General features: G+C 62.3%; 3 protein-coding genes across 5 annotated transcripts; 2 read left to right on the top strand and 1 right to left on the bottom strand.

Annotated features, from left to right (window-relative positions):
* Nucleotides 1-97: 97 nt before the first annotated feature.
* LOC134145523 (40-kDa huntingtin-associated protein-like) lies at nt 98-1,802 on the bottom strand. The gene has a single exon (XM_062585088.1). The coding sequence runs from the start codon at nt 1,800-1,802 to the stop codon at nt 747-749; it is 1,056 nt and encodes a 351-aa protein (XP_062441072.1). The 3' UTR covers nt 98-746.
* A 4,027-nt stretch (nt 1,803-5,829) lies between these two features.
* LOC134145327 (probable G-protein coupled receptor 34) lies at nt 5,830-10,926 on the top strand. Of its 3 annotated transcripts, none has more exons than XR_009959583.1 (3): nt 5,830-5,877; nt 8,639-10,265; nt 10,378-10,926. XR_009959583.1 is itself a non-coding variant. In XM_062584720.1 (2 exons), the coding sequence occupies exon 2, from the start codon at nt 8,653-8,655 to the stop codon at nt 9,667-9,669; it is 1,017 nt and encodes a 338-aa protein (XP_062440704.1). In that variant the 5' UTR covers nt 5,830-5,877; nt 8,639-8,652; the 3' UTR covers nt 9,670-10,926. The 3 variants fall into 3 exon arrangements, 1 of the variants encoding a protein (XP_062440704.1); XR_009959582.1 differs by having other exon boundaries at nt 8,639-10,303; nt 10,378-10,399; XM_062584720.1 differs by having other exon boundaries at nt 8,639-10,926.
* Nucleotides 10,927-12,557: 1,631 nt separating this feature from the next.
* On the top strand, nt 12,558-14,255 carry LOC134145268 (40-kDa huntingtin-associated protein-like). Its single transcript, XM_062584628.1, has one exon. It carries the CDS (start codon nt 12,558-12,560, stop codon nt 13,611-13,613), a length of 1,056 nt encoding a protein of 351 aa, XP_062440612.1. The 3' UTR covers nt 13,614-14,255.
* Nucleotides 14,256-14,299: the final 44 nt, after the last annotated feature.

Raw genomic sequence — 14,299 nt, 5'->3', positions numbered from 1 at the left:
GAGGGGGCGTGGCCACCGAGAGGGGCGGGGCGAGGGGCGGTGCCAGCCCAGGGCCGCGGCGGCCGCGCACCGAAAGAGGAGGCTGGAGCCCGGGAAGTAAAGTGCATCGACAGCTCGTTTACTTTAACGCGAAGGGCGGGTGTTTCCCATAACACCGCCGCCCCGTAACGCCCGCCCGCCGGGCGAGGCCGGCCCTCGCCGCACACGCGCGCCCCGAGCCCCCCCCGCGGTCTCCGCCGATGCGGCTTCCACCCTGCGAGAGCAGCGGCCCGAGGCTGAGCCCGAAGGAACCGGGCCCTGCAGGGCTTCCGGCGCCGCCGGAGGGGCCGCCACGAGCACGGCTCCTCGGGGCTGCTGCTCGGGACTCGCTCCCGGCGTCCGGGAAAGGCGGCGGGACGACGGGAGCGGCTGCCGCCGCCAGCGCCGGCTTCGCCCCCGCCTCAGCGGCAGCGCGGCAGCCCGGCAGAGCACCGCCGCGGGGCCTCGGCGCAGAACGCACGGAGGAGGATCCTTCTCGGGACCGGGCAGGGAAGAAGCGCTGCAGCATCCGTGCCGGGGGCGGCCAGACCGGCTGCAAACGCCCGCAGAGCGGCTCCCGGCCGCGGCAGCGACTTCCGACGGGGTCTCTCCACGCGGCGTCGCCTCGCAGCCGCACCCGCACGAGGGCGAAGCGGCGGCGCGGGCCGGCAGTGCCCGGGCCGCGCCTGCTCCGGGGCAGAGCCGCCGCGAGGCGGGCGCGGGTGCCCTCAGAGCCCCTGGCCCGAGGGGCTGGTCATCTCCTGCAGCACCAGGTGCAGCAGGTGGTTCTGCTCGGGGCTGAGCAGCGGCCAGAGCTCGGCCTGCAGCGCCTTCAGCGCCTCCAGGTCCTTCTCCTGGCAGGCCAGCACGGCCGACTGCAGCAGCAGGAAGAGCTCGGCGGGCAGGTAGCCCGCCGCCGGCGGGCGCCCGCCGCCCGGCCCGGGCCCCGGCCCGCTCTCCGGCGCCTCCCAGCAGTACTGCTCCAGCGTCCGCGCGTGCTCGGGCAGCAGCTTGGCCGGCGGCGGCTGCAGCAGCAGCAGCAGCAGCACCCGCGACACCTCGCAGCGCACGAGCGCGTCGCGGAAGGCGCCGCCGCCGCCGCCCGCCCGCGCCAGCGCCTGCGCCCGCGTCAGCGCCGCCAGCGCGCCCGCGTAGTCGCCGCCCAGCAGCAGGCAGGACGCCAGCTCGCCCAGGCAGCGCAGCGCCTCCAGCGGCAGCCGCGCCGCCGCCAGCAGCTCGGCCGCCCGCGCCAGCGGCGCCGCGGCGCCCGCCGGCCGGCCCGCGTCGCGCAGCGCCGCCGCCAGCTCCAGGCAGAGCGCGGCCGCCGCCGCCGGCTGCCCCCGCTCCAGGTGCAGGCGGGCGGCGAAGGCGCCGCAGCTCTGCGCCGCCGCCGCGTGCTCGCCGAAGCCGCCGCGCAGCGCCAGGCGCTGCCGCAGGTCCCGCTCCTGGCGCAGGAAGAGCCGCGCCGCCTCGGCCAGCGCCGCCGCCTCGGCCGGCCCGTGGAAGAGGCTCTGGGCGCAGCGCGCCACGGCCAGCTGGCACCAGGCCGCGTAGGGCAGGCTCTCCTGGGCGCGCAGCTCCCGCGCCAGCGCCGCGAACTGCTCCGCCGCCTCCGCCACGTTCGGCTTCCGCAGGAACCGCCGCCGCAGCTTGGCCGACACCAGCCGGTACCGCGACAGGAAGTCCCCGTCCCCGCCGCCGCCGGGGCCCGGCCCGGCCGCGGAGCCGCCGCCGCCGCCCGCGCCGCCGCCGCCGGGGCCCGCGCCGCCCGCCGCCGCCAGCATCGCCGCCGCCGCGCCAACGGCCGCCGCGCGGGGCCAACGGCCGCCGGGGCGCGTGGTGCCGCCGCGCGGCCAATGGGCGCTTGGCGCTGGGTGCACGTGACCGGCGCGGCGGCGCGCGGCCGTTGGGGTTGCGAAATGGCGGCCGGGCCGGGCCCGGCGGTTGCCCGGGCGCTGCGTCGGTGCCCTGAAGGGGGCTCGGCGGTTCCCGCCCCGAAGCCGCCCCGCCAGCGGCTGAGGTCCCGCAGAGCTCCGCGCTGGCTCGTCCCGCCCTTCCCCGGGCGGGCCCGGGAGGCGTTCGCCGCCCTCCCGCCGGCCCTGGCTGCCCTGCCCGGGTGTTGGCCTCCTGCCGAGGCTCAGGTGCTTCTCGCCCACGCTCCGAGCTCAGTTCACGTAATAAATAAACCCCCCACAACTGTGAGAAAAACCCACAGCAACCTGTTCGCTTGGCTCGCGAACGTACCGCAGAGCTGGCGAGGGAGACCGAAAGGCGAGGGATGACAACTCATCTCTTCATGACATCTCCGATTTTAAAAAAATTGCCCAAGTTAACGAGGACGCTGTGGCTTGACAACGGTCAGCCTCCGCCTGCTGGTGACGGCCGCGCGGGCTGCCAGGCTGCAGCGTCTCGCTCCGCCGCAGGATGGGCTGCGAGCAGAAGCTACGCAGCGCGCTCGCTGTGATCACAGGCCGAGCACGGGTCATGTCTGTCCCTCGGGTCTAAAGACCGTACTTCTTCTCCCACCTCTGCTCTGCCAACCACCTTTTCCTCTTGAGCTGACCAAAGTTACGGCCCTCTCCAAGCAAACGTCACAGCCTTGCCTGAGCTTAAACCTTGCAGCTGCTGTTCCAGCCCCACCGGAGGGTGCACAGGCACGGCCCAGCTGCTGCAGTCCCAGCTGTATCAGCTGGTCGGAAGGAAGATGTCCTTTCTCCGCAAACCCTGCCTCATTTCTCTTTAGGCTCTAGTGGCCGCCACAGGCAAAAACAGAAACCGAGAGTTTCTTCCCAGCGCACACCTTCTTAGGCCTTTTCCTAAGCCAGGTCCCTCCAGAAGGGCCGGGCAAGAACTGCGAGGAACAAGACTGCTTGTGTGTATTTTATGCATACGTGTGTGTGTGTAAATACACCTATGTGTACCTTAAAAGTGACGGCCACCAGCTAGCTGATACTGTGGAAATGCACTTTCAAAATTCCACTCCCGTCTCAGGTTGCAGTTATTTCTGTACTTGCTGGCTGGCGGATCTGGTTAGGTTTTTCTAACGTAATTACTCAGCAAGATCTGGAGGTGAAGCTGAGACAGCAAAGGACACTAGGACAAGATGGAGAAGTTGGGAAGTTTGGCAGCCCATGATTTCCACTGTCCAGGCTCTGGGATTTCCAGAACTGGAACAAAGCGCTCTCCCTCACTCATTTCGTGTCTGTGCTTTCTAGTGTAACTGTTTTCTCACAGTAGCAGGGAGTAGCACTTGGACTCACCAGCGGTGTGATGCCTCCCGTGGCAGGTCCCAGGCCGGGGGACAGTGTTGGGGGGCGCGGTGTGCTGAGGAGATCCGGATTTCAGTTCTGTTTCCCAGAGTTGTAACGTGGTAGCATGCCTTGAGGGGGAAGAGAGGGTCTCAGGAGAGCCAGCCCTTCCTGAGGGCCCTGTTAGGCATCAGGGTCAAGCTTGAGGCTGCCAACTCAGACTGCTGCATCAGACAGAGCCTGTCCTAGGAGGGGTTACAGGAACCTTTGGGCCCTGCAGCGGGAAGGGGGCTGGGCTGGGGGGACACCCCAGCCCTTGCTGGATGGCCCGAGGAGTCTTCCCTCCAGGGAACTCAGTGTGGGACAGGGCCTGGGAGGGCTCGCGGAGGGGAGGCCGCCTGCGCAGCTGACGGAGCGCTCGCAGGCTTCCTGGGCAAGTCCCTTCCAAGTAGCAAACATACAGATAAGTACAAGTATGTTTTCCTCTGTGCCCCGCATGAATGGTCGCTTGACCTACTTTTGAGATGTTCTAAAAATAACTGGATCAAAAACCTCTGCACAGTGCGAAGCAGGAGGGGTAGATCGTAGACACCTTATTTTTCAGGGGAGCTTAATTCTGATTTCTGAATGTTCACATCCAAAGCTGCACGCATATCTCACGAGCAGCAGAGGCACCCCCATCGCAGGTGACAGGACCCTCTGGGGTCCCATCCTGGCATGCAGGAAGCTCCTGTGGAGGGAGAACATAGCTCTGCCATGCCTTTCTGCACTGAGTACCCTGCCCAAGCCCTGGGTTCAGCCCTGAAGGCTAAATCGCTCAGATTGCTCCTCTCTGTGCTGCCTAATCTCTGCTTTATTTAACTTTTTGCTCTCCCTTTGCCACAGCTGGTGCTTAGGAGCGGAAGCAGAACACTCAGGGTGAGAGCTGCCAACGTCCCACAGGGGATGCGATGTCTCTCAAGGACTGGGGGGTGACATGAGCCACAGGAGACAGGTGACAGTGGCCCCACCAGAGAGACTGGCAGGCTGCAGAGGTCTGGGGCGAGGGGCACACAAAAGGTAGGGAGAAGGGCCTGGGAGGTGCTCATGTGTGATGCGGAGAACTCAGTGGAGGGACCCCGGTGCTGGCTGTGCTGCTGGCACACGCTGTCCTGCAGGCCCCTGCACCTGGGCTGGAGCCCAGCTGCGGGTCCCAGCTCACCTGCGGGACCCGCAGCCCCAGCGCTTCAGTCACATGAAGGTTTTCTCATGCGGAGCGCTCTGGATGCGCCAGACCGGCAAGGGCTCCCAGGAGGAAGGAGGGGACGCCAGCCCCTTCTGCGCCCTGCCCCTCCACGGCAGTGCCCACGTGCCCCGGCTGTCCTGGAGCTCAACCCTGAGCTCTCCATGGCTCTGCTCCGGCTCTGCTCAGCGACCTCAGCTCTTGGGGCCTCTGCTTCCCAGGTTAGAGCAGAGCTGAGAGCACTGAGGGTGCTGCCCGGTCTCAGGCCAAGCGCTCCGTACAGCTCTGTTTGATAGATGGGGCTGCTGCGGCCAGTGGAGCAGAACGGCTTACAAAATAATTTCTCCTTTCCGCTGCCATCACCTTCGCGTTCCTCCTCTGCCCACCATGGCAATTTGCATCTGCGTGGGCGAACGTCAGGCTGCTTTGTGAGCTAAATCCGGCAACATGGAAACTCTCTGCAGAACAATCTGCTCCGTTCTTGTGGCTTTCATCCTTTCGTGTTGGGATGAGGGCTAGGGGCCAACCCACGTGTCTCCTCTCTGTCTTCCCATCCCTGGAGGGCTGACACCAGCTCCCCTGGCAGCTTTTGGCCAACAGGCTTGGGGCAGACAGCGCTGGGGATGCAGTTTGGGCACGGCTGAAGCCAGCTCCGTTGGGCCAGCATGGGGGCAAGACAGGGATCTGTGAGAAAAGCTGCAATTTCAAGGAGCTTCAGTTGAATTCTCCATTGCCTCCTGCTCTGCAGGGACAGGACGAAAGCTGGGGGTAACTCCCCTCCTCCTTGCAGCGTAAACCCAGGCGTGCAGCGGTGGGGTGGCTGCATCCGACAGGGTACCACCAGGCGCCATCTCCCCGCAGGCCGAGCGCTCCCCGGCTGCCGCACATCCCCGCGGCTCGCGCGGGCAGCGGGCGCGGGGCACGCTGCGGCGTGGGGCCCTTTCACAGATGCCAGGTCTGGCTGGGAGCCAACCTGTTCTGGTGCAAAGGAGCTGAGCCGGGAGAGCTGCCCTCTGGCCCGCAGCGCTCTCAAAAGGCACGCGGAGGAGCTGCCTTGGGAAAGCCACACGCAGCCTCTTCAGCTGTCCTGCAGCTGGTGCGAGAAGCCTCTTCCTGTTCTCCTCTCCGCGCTGCAGCCACCGCAGTGGCCAGCGCTCACCCGAGCTGCAGATGTGCCTGGGACTGCTGCCAAACCTGTAACAGGATGTACCCCTGCAAAATGCACCTCCCTTGCCAGGAAGGGAAAAGCCAAACAAGCCCACGTGGGAGACTGGAGAGGACACTTGTCACGGGTGAGATGTGTCGTCATCCGCCAAGAGCTTATAGGGGCCCCAGCAAGAGCAGGAACCTCTATTACGGCAGGCAAAAGAGCAGAGGAGAGGTGCTGAGGTAGGTGACTCCGGGGTGGCTTTTCTTCTCGTTATGAGTCACTGAGAAATGTTTCTCATCTTTGCAAGTGTTGGGGGGAAGAGGGCTCGGGGGCTTAGTGCAGCAGGTTGGTAGTCACACAGGTGCTACAGCTAATGGGGAAAGCATGGTCTGGGGTTGGGTAGGGAGAAGCCAGGGACAGGCAGGGACATCTGCCACCATACACACCACCACACTGCACGCTCAGCTGGACTCATGCACAGCTGGACTCGCAAATGCACGCGGGAGGACTGACTCCGCTGATCCGCTCCTGGCACAGCACGGCACGCTCAAGCAAACCCTCGCAGCCCCGCCGCAGCCGTGCAAGCACACGCAAAGCGCGCGCATCGATGCACAGCCTCTCACCTGCATGTAGTGGTCGCACTGCCATGTCGCTGTGCACGTGCTCATGCAGCAGCATACGCATTAGCACGCGCCGGGATGACATGCACTGCTCCATAGATGCTTGTATGGTGAACACGGCTCCGTGCACACCTGGCGGCTGGTGCGGACCCTTGTGAGATCTCAGGTCCCTCAGGCAGCAGGCACCATGGTGGGTATGCGTGCAGCTGCACGCCGATGTCCCCAGGTTCTGGGTATGCAGCGATCAGGTCCCTGCTGGCAACACCTCTGTGCAGCAAACCAGAAACTCTTGTAGTGAATTTGAGGCATTTAATCCACAGTGGTTTTAAAGCACTGTGACTCAAAAGCAGGAAATCCAGCTTGTGCTGTGGCTCCAGCTGTGCCCGAGGCTAGCGGTGCCCTGCAGCCAGTGCCGGGGACGTGTGCAAGGGAAGTAGAGAAGGGTATTAGAGAAGCTATAGCAGATGGGAAGAAGTTGCAGGTTTCTGCAGCTGTGAGTCACTCGGCATCACAGAAAGCAGAGAAGGGAGTGAAGGGTGACGGGGCTGGGAAGGAGCCAGGCCAGCAGCCCCCAGCCACGGGAAACGCAAGCTCGTGCGTGTGGAAGGAGCGGTGCTCATGCGGAGGTCGCTGCTGAAGCCGTGGGCACTGGGGCAGGGTGTCTCTTTGCACGACCTGACCCAGCTGCGCCAGCGATGGCTGCAGCAGCGCCGTCAGCAGCTTGCCCCTTGGCAGCGAGAGCTCACACCCTGCTTTCACTCGCAGGCAGAGGAGCCCCGCAGCACCGCAGGTGGAAAAGCTCCTGAGAACAGCGCTGAACCCAGAGCTGGGCATGCACCACACACACACTGTGCCCTCCTCCAGCTCCTGAGGAGGAGGAGGTGTGAGACATGGCCTGGCTGTGCAGGACCAGCGCTGCCAGTGAGCCCTCCCGCGCGGTCCAGCCGGCTGCGAGCTTGGCAAGGGCACCAGACCCCCGCCGAGCTCAGGCAAGGCACGTAGCCGCGGGAGCTGTAGGGGAGCCAAATTAATTGGGAAAGGTGAGCTCAGAGGAACGGGCATGCACACATCTCGCTTCACAGGAGAGGGGCTGGTGGATGAACGAGCGTGCGGAGGGTGGAACATCTGTGCATGCACACTGTGTCGGAGATAACGCACTCCCTCCCTGGTGCTCAGCCTGTGCCAGTCCCATGTGAAGGCAGCAGAGCTGGCTTTAACCTACCTAGCGGGGGCAGCGCGAAGAGCCTTGCCCCGGCAGTGCTGAGAGCTCGGCAGTGGTTCCTGCGGGCACCCGGCAGAGAGCCTGGCTGTGGCCGCAGCACCGAGCAAGGCAGTTTAGAGCTGGCTCAGCCGGGCCCATGGCAGAGCACAGGCTCAGGAAGGGGGAGACCAGGGTTGTTGGCAGCTAGTGCATACAGTCACGCTGACATTAGCCCCAAGACACCTCGCAATGGTACTGATGTTTTTGGGAACACGTTGGCGGGTCTGGCTGGAACCTCTTTGTCCCACCATCCTGCATTGTGCGAGGAGCACGCAGCTGGAATCACTGCGGGAGAAGGGAGATGCACAAAGGAGATAGCTGGGCAGGGGAGTGGGTGAAGAGCCTGATGAAGGAGGCTCTGCCTCTCCAGTGGACCAAGTATCTGAGAACAGCAGAGTGGGAATGAAAGAACAGCCAGGCATGGGCTTGATTTCCCAGCTTCAAAGGTAATAGTAAGGAGCTCTGATAGATCTGGTTATCATCCCTCAACAAGGTCAAGATATCCATAATTCTCTCCCTGCATAGAGCCTGAATTCATTTGCTATACCCAGAGAACTCATGTATAACCAAAAGGTGGGTTTCCCCTCCTGAGGAACCCCAGGTTTTGCTATTGATTGGGCTGTGCTTATCTAGTACACAGCAGATAACTTCTACCAGTCTAGTCTGACATCCGCTCTTAACAGCTGGTAGCACAAAACAGCATGAAATAAGCCAGGAGAAAAGCTGGTCACTGCAGCTGAGACTGGAGAGTGCTGCCTGCCTCCTGGGCCAGTCTGCTGGGGGACAGGTGTCTATTTTCTCTCTGGTGCTTAACACACAGATTCTTTGTGGACATTTTCCTATACTTGTGAACCAGATGGGAGAGAAGTCAGTGCCAGTTCCTGGTGCAAAGCCAGTGTATCAACCTGTACAGGGTAGTGCTTTTAGGTCCCCAGGGTGGTTTTCTGCACACTAGCCACGCTGGCAGCTTTTGTATAAAAGTTCGGGGGACTGCAAGGTTGTGTTTGTAGCAATTCAAGGCACCCAGGTACCACACAGGTGTATCAGAAAACGAATGATGCTTGTGTGGAGCCTTTTTGTGCACGTCAGTTCTAACACCTTCTGCATTTCTCTCTACAGATCCTTGGCTCTAGATGATGGACCCTCTAAGCACTCCCTTTCCTGCTGGCGAGATTATGGGATACGGACAAGGCAATTCCTCCTGTCAGATCCAAGATGAGTTCCTGTCTGTGACGCTCCCTGTGATGTACTCCCTTATCTTCATCATCGGGCTGCTCAGCAACACTCTCGCGCTCTGGGTGTTCTTGTGCAGCGTGCAGCGGAAGACCTCCATCACTGTGTACATGAGGAACCTGGCTCTGTCTGACCTGTTGCTCTCCCTCTGCCTGCCCTTCCGCATAGCTTATCAAAACAAGAGTGGGCCCCGGATCTTCTGTAACATTGTTGGGGCCTTCTTCTATCTCAATATGTACGTCAGCATGACGTTCCTCAGTCTGATCAGTCTGGACCGCTACCTAAAGATCATCCGTCCCCTCCAGAAGTTTAAGATTCACACCACGTCCTGTAGCACCATGGCCTCTGGGGTGGTTTGGCTGGTGCACTCAGCTTTCATGCTACCTTTCTTTTTTGAGACAAAAGGAAAAGGGCCCTGTGATCATAAATGCTTCCATTTCAGGAGCAAAAGCACTCTAGCAGCAGCCTTTAACATGGTTGCAGTAACCACTTTCTTTATCCTACTGCTGCTCTTCCTCTACTTCTACAGCAAGATATTTGCCAAGCTCAATAAAGTCTCTTCAGTGAATTCTCAGCAGCTGAACAAGAGGACTAGCATGAAAGCCATCACCAAGACCTTCATAGTCCTGATCATCTTCATCATATGCTTCACCCCCTATCACGTTGTCCGTATTCCTTATGTCCTTGCGCAAGTGGGGGTCATTTCTAGTCTGCCCTGGAAGCAGGGTCTCCATCTCGCTAATGAACTTGTGCTCTGCATCTCAGCCCTCAACAGCTGCCTTGACCCAGTGATCTTCTTCTTCCTGTCCAGCAGCTTCCGGAGGGCTGTGCTTTGCACCATCCGGGGCAGGCTGAAGAGAGCTCTCCTAAGGAACCAGGGAGGGCTGAGCTACAGCAGATCTGTGACTGAAGTCTAGGCATTCCGGTGGATACCAAGGTCTTGGGCGTAGGACATTCTCACCAAGGATTTGCTCTGACTGCTGGTATTTACCAGACAAGACTTGCCAGGATGATGGAGGAAGAAACTCGAACCTTTTCATGTTTCTTCCACTGGCACCATCAGGACTAGAACTACCCATGGGGGTAAATGAAGAGGAAAAGAATAGCTGAAGCCTCACTTTTCTGTACCAGCTGTGTGCACACAACTGAAGGGATTATTTCCTAGGAAGAATGAAGGCTGGGGGTGCCACAGGAGAAACAACTTTGGCCTAGGATCTCCACTTAGCCTACGGAAGGGCAAAGGGACAGAGCCCAGGACAGAGGAAGGCTGCTTTGATAGGACGAAGAGGAGTCAGGGAAGAGCAGGAATGGGAATCTGCTGTGAATCTTGTCTAAGTACCACATCACCTCCATACCAGCGAAAGCACAAAATGGACAAAGGAGAAGATGAAGTGCAGAAGAATTGAGAAAAGGGGAGGGAGAAGCTGATTAGAGCATCACTGGGGAGCAGATGAATATTTTGCTCCAGGTTGGAGCTCGGAGATGTGCACTGCTGGGCTTCTAAGACAGTCATGTGAGGGAACCTTACAATTCCTGCAACCCCAAACTAAGGTAATGCACTTTCTTTTCTCTTGTTTTTACTGCTGTCCTTGTAACAGCAGCCTCTTTTTTGTGTATTCACACAGGTGACTGAGCTTCCTTTAGCTGTTTTCCTTTGCCCATTTCACTGGCATGTTCACGCAGGACTGGCAGATTCCTCGCCTGGCCACGGCACAGCACTCGTTTCAGGCTTGGACCATACTAGGAACATTACTCCAGCAGGGATGCATCAGCCAAAGGGGATGCAACACAGAAGTGCCTAAGGCTTGTGTGAGTCCTGTGGACCTCAAGAATGAGATGCTGGCTTTGGTGTTCCCAGCTTAAGCATTATTTTTATGCACTGACTTGAAATGGAGCCCGCAAGGGATAAGGAAGTTTTTGGCCTTTATTATTCTTCATTGCCTATTCTCTTCCCAAAGAAGAGGATATTTCCCTGCTTGGATATTTTTTCCCTTTCATATGCTCACATATCATCTGTTCACTTATTTTTAGAAGACTGCAGGCTTGGAGAAACAAACTGATTCACATACTAGGCAAGCAAAGGCAATTAAGACTGGGCAATTAGGACTGGGGAGGATTTCATTCAGACTGTGAACTGTTTTAGTAACTACTTAGTTCAAATATCTGAGGAAAACTTGGGAGAATAAAATGTTTTGTTAAAGATTGAATCTTCTGATCTTTCCAGTAAATGTCCAAGTAACTCCTAAATCTCACTTTAGCTCTGTTACAAAGGAGGACCTGAAACTCAGGGGATGACAAGACTCACCCTCCTCTGTTATTGGTGCTAATAAACACGCTGAGAGCAGGGGAGAGGGGTAACGTTTCCTTTCAGTGGGGGTAGGGGGAAATGCCGAAAGCCAAGCTCTTCCTGTGGAAAGCTGCAATTAAAGGTTACAAAGCTGTTCTCTTCCAATCAGCGCTAACAAGAGTCAAAGCCAAAACGTGCGGTTCAGAAGCCTCAGCATCGCAACACCAGAGTACGTGTATGCACTGTGCAGCTTGAAGGAAACCTCTAAGTTCTTGCAGTCAAGTTTGCCCCTCATAGAATCTCTTGACATCTTCCTGCCAGAAAAAAGTAGTAGCAGCAGAGAGCATAAATCCTCACTTCAGTGCAGTGGTGCACCTGGCCCGTGTGCTGCGCCCAGGGGCAGAGGGACACACGGTACCAGCACAGGCTTCCCTGTCTACGGGGAAAATGCGATGAGGGTGAGAGAAGACGGGGACTTGTGATGCTCACGGCGGGTCTCGGAAGGACGTGCAGGTGGGAGGGCTGAAAGCAAAGCAGACAGAAAGAGAAAACCCCAGGGCTGAAGGGGCTGATGCTGGCTTCCGAGAAGCCGGTGCCCTGTACCATATCCTGTTTCCTTTATGGTCAAGGCAAGCAGCTCAGCGCGAAGCAATCAGCAGCCTCAGAGCTGCTCGCCCCTCAGCCTGTTCCTGAGGGCGCCGTCCTCGAGGGCAGCGGGCCGGAGGAGCTCTTTTCCCCCAAGACCGAAACGGCATGTCTGTCCCCTGCAAACTGGCGATCCTCCAGGGAACAACAGCCCTCTCCGACATTTAGAAACAAACTGAGGTTTTTAAGCCTATACTTGCACAGGACTGAATCAGGAGAAACTGAAGCCGATACAGTGATACGAGGAAAGAGGAACGCAACTAAAGGAGGCCCAGGTGAGGCGGGAGGAGCCACAGTTCCACTTACAGGATCAGCAGGTCCCTACTGAGCCTCCGGAAGGCTCAAAGCTCCTCCTGAGCGTGGAACTTGGCCCGAACAAACCTTCCTGCACAGCGTAACGCACGGAGCCTAAAACTTCCACCGTACATTAGAAAGCGCCTCCCCAGCGGGAGCTGATGCGCTATGATCCCGCCGGGATCCGGGGATCGGGATCGGGACCGAGCGGGGCCCTGCGCAGCCGCCACGGCAGCCGCCCGCAGCCCCGTGTCCCCCGCGGGCACCCGTTGCTAGGAGGAGCCCTCACAGCCCTCGCCTGGCCCCGCCCTCTCCGGGGCGTGGCCAAGGCGAGGCCTCGCCCTCCCTCGACCACCTCCCACAGCGCCACAGCAGCCGACGCCCATTGGCCCCACGGCGGCGCCACGCGCCCCAGCGCCCATTGGCCGCGCGGCGGCACCACGCGCCCCGAGCACCCGGCGCCCATTGGAGCGCGGCGGCACCACGCGCCCCAGCGCCCAGCGCCCATTGGAGCGCGGCGGCACCACGCGCCCCGGCGGCCGTTGGCCCCGCGCGGCGGCCGTTGGCGCGGCGGCGGCGATGCTGGCGGCGGCGGGCGGCGCGGGCCCCGGCGGCGGCGGCGCGGGCGGCGGCGGCGGCTCCGCGGCCGGGCCGGGCCCCGGCGGCGGCGGGGACGGGGACTTCCTGTCGCGGTACCGGCTGGTGTCGGCCAAGCTGCGGCGGCGGTTCCTGCGGAAGCCGAACGTGGCGGAGGCGGCGGAGCAGTTCGCGGCGCTGGCGCGGGAGCTGCGCGCCCAGGAGAGCCTGCCCTACGCGGCCTGGTGCCAGCTGGCCGTGGCGCGCTGCGCCCAGAGCCTCTTCCACGGGCCGGCCGAGGCGGCGGCGCTGGCCGAGGCGGCGCGGCTCTTCCTGCGCCAGGAGCGGGACCTGCGGCAGCGCCTGGCGCTGCGCGGCGGCTTCGGCGAGCACGCGGCGGCGGCGCAGAGCTGCGGCGCCTTCGCCGCCCGCCTGCACCTGGAGCGGGGGCAGCCGGCGGCGGCGGCCGCGCTCTGCCTGGAGCTGGCGGCGGCGCTGCGCGACGCGGGCCGGCCGGCGGGCGCCGCGGCGCCGCTGGCGCGGGCGGCCGAGCTGCTGGCGGCGGCGCGGCTGCCGCTGGAGGCGCTGCGCTGCCTGGGCGAGCTGGCGTCCTGCCTGCTGCTGGGCGGCGACTACGCGGGCGCGCTGGCGGCGCTGACGCGGGCGCAGGCGCTGGCGCGGGCGGGCGGCGGCGGCGGCGCCTTCCGCGACGCGCTGGTGCGCTGCGAGGTGTCGCGGGTGCTGCTGCTGCTGCTGCTGCAGCCGCCGCCGGCCAAGCTGCTGCCCGAGCACGCGCGGACGCTGGAGCAGTACTGCTGGGAGGCGCCGGAGAGCGGGCCGGGGCCCGGGCCGGGCGGTGGGCGCCCGCCGGCAGCGGGCTACCTGCCCGCCGAGCTCTTCCTGCTGCTGCAGTCGGCCGTGCTGGCCTGCCAGGAGAAGGACCTGGAGGCGCTGAAGGCGCTGCAGGCCGAGCTCTGGCCGCTGCTCAGCCCCGAGCAGAACCACCTGCTGCACCTGGTGCTGCAGGAGATGACCAGCCCCTCGGGCCAGGGGCTCTGAGGGCACCCGCGCCCGCCTCGCGGCGGCTCTGCCCCGGAGCAGGCGCGGCCCGGGCACTGCCGGCCCGCGCCGCCGCTTCGCCCTCGTGCGGGTGCGGCTGCGAGGCGACGCCGCGTGGAGAGACCCCGTCGGAAGTCGCTGCCGTGGCCGGGAGCCGCTCTGCGGGCGTTTGCGGCCAGCCTGGCTGCCCCCGGCACGGATGCTGCAGCGCTTCTTCCCTGCCCGGTCCCGAGAAGGATCCTCCTCCGTGCGTTCTGCGCCGAGGCGCTGCGGCAGTGCTCTGCCGGGCTGCCGCTGAGGCGGGGGCGAAGCCAGCGCTGGCAGCGGCAGCCGCTCCCGTCGTCCCGCCGCCTTTCCCGGACGCCGGGAGCGAGTCCCGAGCAGCAGCCCCGAGGAGCCGTGCTCGTGGCAGCCCCTCCGGCGGCGCCGGAAGCCCTGCAGGGCCCGGTTCCTTCGGGCTCAGCCTCGGGCCGCTACTCTCGCAGGGTGGAAGCCGCATCGTCGGAGACCGCGGGGCGCGCGTGTGCGGCGAGGGCCGGCCTCGTTCGGCGGGCGGGCGTTACGGGGTGGCAGTGTTACGGGGGCGCCTGAGGGAAACACCTGCCCTTCGCATTAAAGTAAACGAGCTGTCGATGCACTTTACTTCCCAGGCTCCAGGCTCCTTCTTTGGTTGTGGTGGTGCACGG

The sequence above is a fragment of the Rhea pennata genome, chromosome 11, assembly GCF_028389875.1.
Source record: "Rhea pennata isolate bPtePen1 chromosome 11, bPtePen1.pri, whole genome shotgun sequence".
Taxonomy (NCBI): Eukaryota; Metazoa; Chordata; class Aves; order Rheiformes; family Rheidae; genus Rhea; species Rhea pennata.
The sequence above is the reverse complement of the archived record's forward strand: the minus strand, read 5'-3'. Positions and strand labels throughout refer to the sequence as shown.